The sequence below is a fragment of the Rhagoletis pomonella genome, unplaced genomic scaffold, assembly GCF_013731165.1.
Source record: "Rhagoletis pomonella isolate Grant_MI unplaced genomic scaffold, Rhpom_1.0 Rhpom_scaffold_00001, whole genome shotgun sequence".
In the NCBI taxonomy this organism is placed as follows: domain Eukaryota; kingdom Metazoa; phylum Arthropoda; class Insecta; order Diptera; family Tephritidae; genus Rhagoletis; species Rhagoletis pomonella.
The window spans coordinates 12,940,746-12,941,266 of record NW_023458555.1 but is presented as its reverse complement, the minus strand read 5'-3'; the positions used below and the strand labels follow the sequence as shown (position 1 = coordinate 12,941,266).

The 521-nt window shown below is 52.2% G+C and overlaps 1 protein-coding gene across 1 annotated transcript in view; it reads left to right on the top strand.

Moving 5' to 3' along the window:
• LOC118735435 overlaps positions 1-521 on the top strand; it is a 4,545-nt gene that overhangs the window by 750 nt on the left and 3,274 nt on the right. The window contains exon 5 of the mRNA XM_036465212.1: positions 17-515. Coding sequence (XP_036321105.1) covers positions 17-515 — 499 coding nt within the window. The remainder of the gene's footprint in view (positions 1-16; positions 516-521) is intronic.

Genomic DNA, 521 nt, shown 5'->3' with positions numbered 1-521 from the left:
TTTCACATCTGCGAAGAGGGTCGTAAGATATCATTCCTCTGTCCGAATGGTACCATCTTTCAGCAAAGCGAACTCACTTGCGACTGGTGGTTCAAGGTGAATTGCCTTGGCTCGCCCGGCTACTATGCAGATAGCGCGGAAATACTCAACAAACAGCGCGTACAACGCATACGTCCTTCCGTGCCGGTGCAGGGTTTCAATATTGTTGGCGGTGGTCTGGATATCAAACCGAAGGTGACCAGTCAGGCGCCACGTCTACGCCAGTCAGCCAAGCCGGAACGACGCTTCGACTCGAATGAAGAACCCTCGCTGGAGGCCGTCGACTTTGAGGATATTTCGGGTGAAAAGCAACTGAAAGGGGAGAAAACGCAGATACCGGCCAGTATAGACAACAATAATAATAATGATGAGACGCAGGTCGCAGCGGAAAGTGCCTCTTTCGTGGATGGCCGTAGGCGCAATAGTTTCGGGGTTGAGAAGGCAAATGTCGACGCTGTGGAAACAAAGTCAGCGGAGTCGCG